We start from the raw sequence: 1,704 nt of genomic DNA, 5'->3' as shown, positions 1-1,704 counted from the left end.
CTTCGGGCGCCTCCCTGCCTGTCATGTTTAGCACAAGAACCACCTTGGGTTTGCCACAAGCATTCTCTGCAGCTCCACGTGCCACAAAACGAACCCTCATGTGCCACAAAAACGAACTGTCACATGCATGTCCTCATCAGAGAAGAACCAGAAATTGCCACCAAACTGGCCCCTGCAGGTACCAGAAGGAAAGGAAATCGACTGACCCGAACAGGATGCCTGCTTCGATGGAAGAGCTGGTTTCCGCGGCCCTCTCCCCATCACTCTGCCCAGGAGGGTGTGGATCGATGACTGTGTGACACGAGGTCACAGCCAGGCCCCAAGAGGACAGAGCTCCAGGGAGAAGAGGAAGCACTAACACACTCAGGGCTCACTTCCCTTCTGCTGACAGCATCCTCTGTTCTCATCTGTTCTCATCATTTTCAGACACGTGTTTTATAGCCCAGATTTTTCACTACAAAGGCTCTGCCAGTTTTCCTAGGATCCCGATGCTACAGAAACCCGGAGTCCCCATTGCCCCTCTGTGCTATGGCTCGGCAGGAATGACGACTGGGCTGAGGGGGCGCCGCAGAGTCCAGGCCCAGGGTTACAGCTGTGTGGCCAGAGGTGACCTCCAGTCTTGCTTCCTCATCTGGACTAGGAGGGGAAGGCATCTCCAGGGCAGCAGAAAGACGAAGGAGAAACCCATCAACGGAGACCACGTGACACCTCTGCCAGGAAGGCCCAGGTTCAGCCTTCATGCACCAGTGTGGCTATTAAAGGTGCCCCTTTTCATGCTCCGAAGTGTCCTGGTTTAGATAACCGATTAAATGGTCACCTGACCGACAGACCTCTGTAGGGCCACCCCCACTTTCTGTTACCTACTGAGGGCTGAATGTTGCCCCCAACCTCCACGACAAGGATGCCAAGCTTTGCTGAGCACCTGAACCCCCCGGGGTTGGGGGATGCTCGCTGAGAACGCAGGAGCCACAGCTGCACCCTCAGAGCCCTGCGTCGTAGGCCAGAGTGGGGCCCGGAAATCTCCTGGAGATGTGGACGCAGCTGGTCCAAGGCCAGATTCTGAGAAAGACGACGGCTCGCTGCTGGTCATGTGCAACAGAGGCCACTAGGGACTGCACGCCGTGGTGCGAGTTTCACAACGCACCGCCTCTCCTGCTCCTGCGAGGTGGGGGCAACTGTCCCACTGGTGGGTGGGGATCAGAAAGGTTACCAGGGGCAGGGTCAGAAATCTGCACTCTGTCTACACCTCACTCTGAGACTCCCGACAAGCTTGGTCTAAAGGTTGATAGTGAGGGTCTGGGGAAGGAGCAGAACTGGGGAGGCCCCCCGTTGTGGCTGTTTAGTCACTAAGTCCAATTCTTTCGTGACCCCACGCGCTGCAGTCTGCCAGGTTCTTCTGTCCATGGGATTTCCCAGGGAAGAATACTGGAGTGGGTTGCTGTTTCTTTCTCTAGGGGATCTTCCTGACCCAGGGATCGAACCCACATCTCCCATGTCTCCTGCATTGGCAGGCGGATTCCTTACCACTGAGCCACCAGGGAAGACCACTGGGGAGGCTTCCCCCCTGCATTTATTATTCTACAAACCTAGTGAGTATGCCACGAGCGAGACGAGCAAGGGGAACGGAGCAACATTCTGCAGACCTGGAATGTCAGGGGCCTGGGCTCCGTCAGACTGATCTCGTCTGAGTCCCAGGCTCTGCCA

At 56.5% G+C, this 1,704-nt stretch overlaps 1 protein-coding gene across 2 annotated transcripts in view; it reads right to left on the bottom strand.

The window, feature by feature from the left end:
* Positions 1 to 1,704, bottom strand: part of VPS37C (vacuolar protein sorting 37 homolog C (S. cerevisiae)) — a 19,609-nt gene that overhangs the window by 8,157 nt on the left and 9,748 nt on the right. The window contains exon 1 of one of the 2 annotated variants that reach the window (XM_010839619.1): positions 207 to 1,421. The exons of the other annotated variant lie outside the window; for it this stretch is intronic. Within the exon in view, the coding sequence (XP_010837921.1) occupies positions 207 to 261 (55 nt within the window). The 5' untranslated portion in view covers positions 262 to 1,421. Of the gene's footprint in view, positions 1 to 206; positions 1,422 to 1,704 lie in introns of those variants that run through there. 2 annotated transcript variants of the gene reach the window in all.

This window comes from Bison bison, unplaced genomic scaffold (genome assembly GCF_000754665.1).
Source record: "Bison bison bison isolate TAMUID 2011002044 unplaced genomic scaffold, Bison_UMD1.0 scf7180017864124, whole genome shotgun sequence".
Lineage (NCBI taxonomy): Eukaryota > Metazoa > Chordata > Mammalia > Artiodactyla > Bovidae > Bison > Bison bison.
Note: the sequence above shows the minus strand (reverse complement) of the source record. Positions and strands in the feature narration are given on the sequence as shown.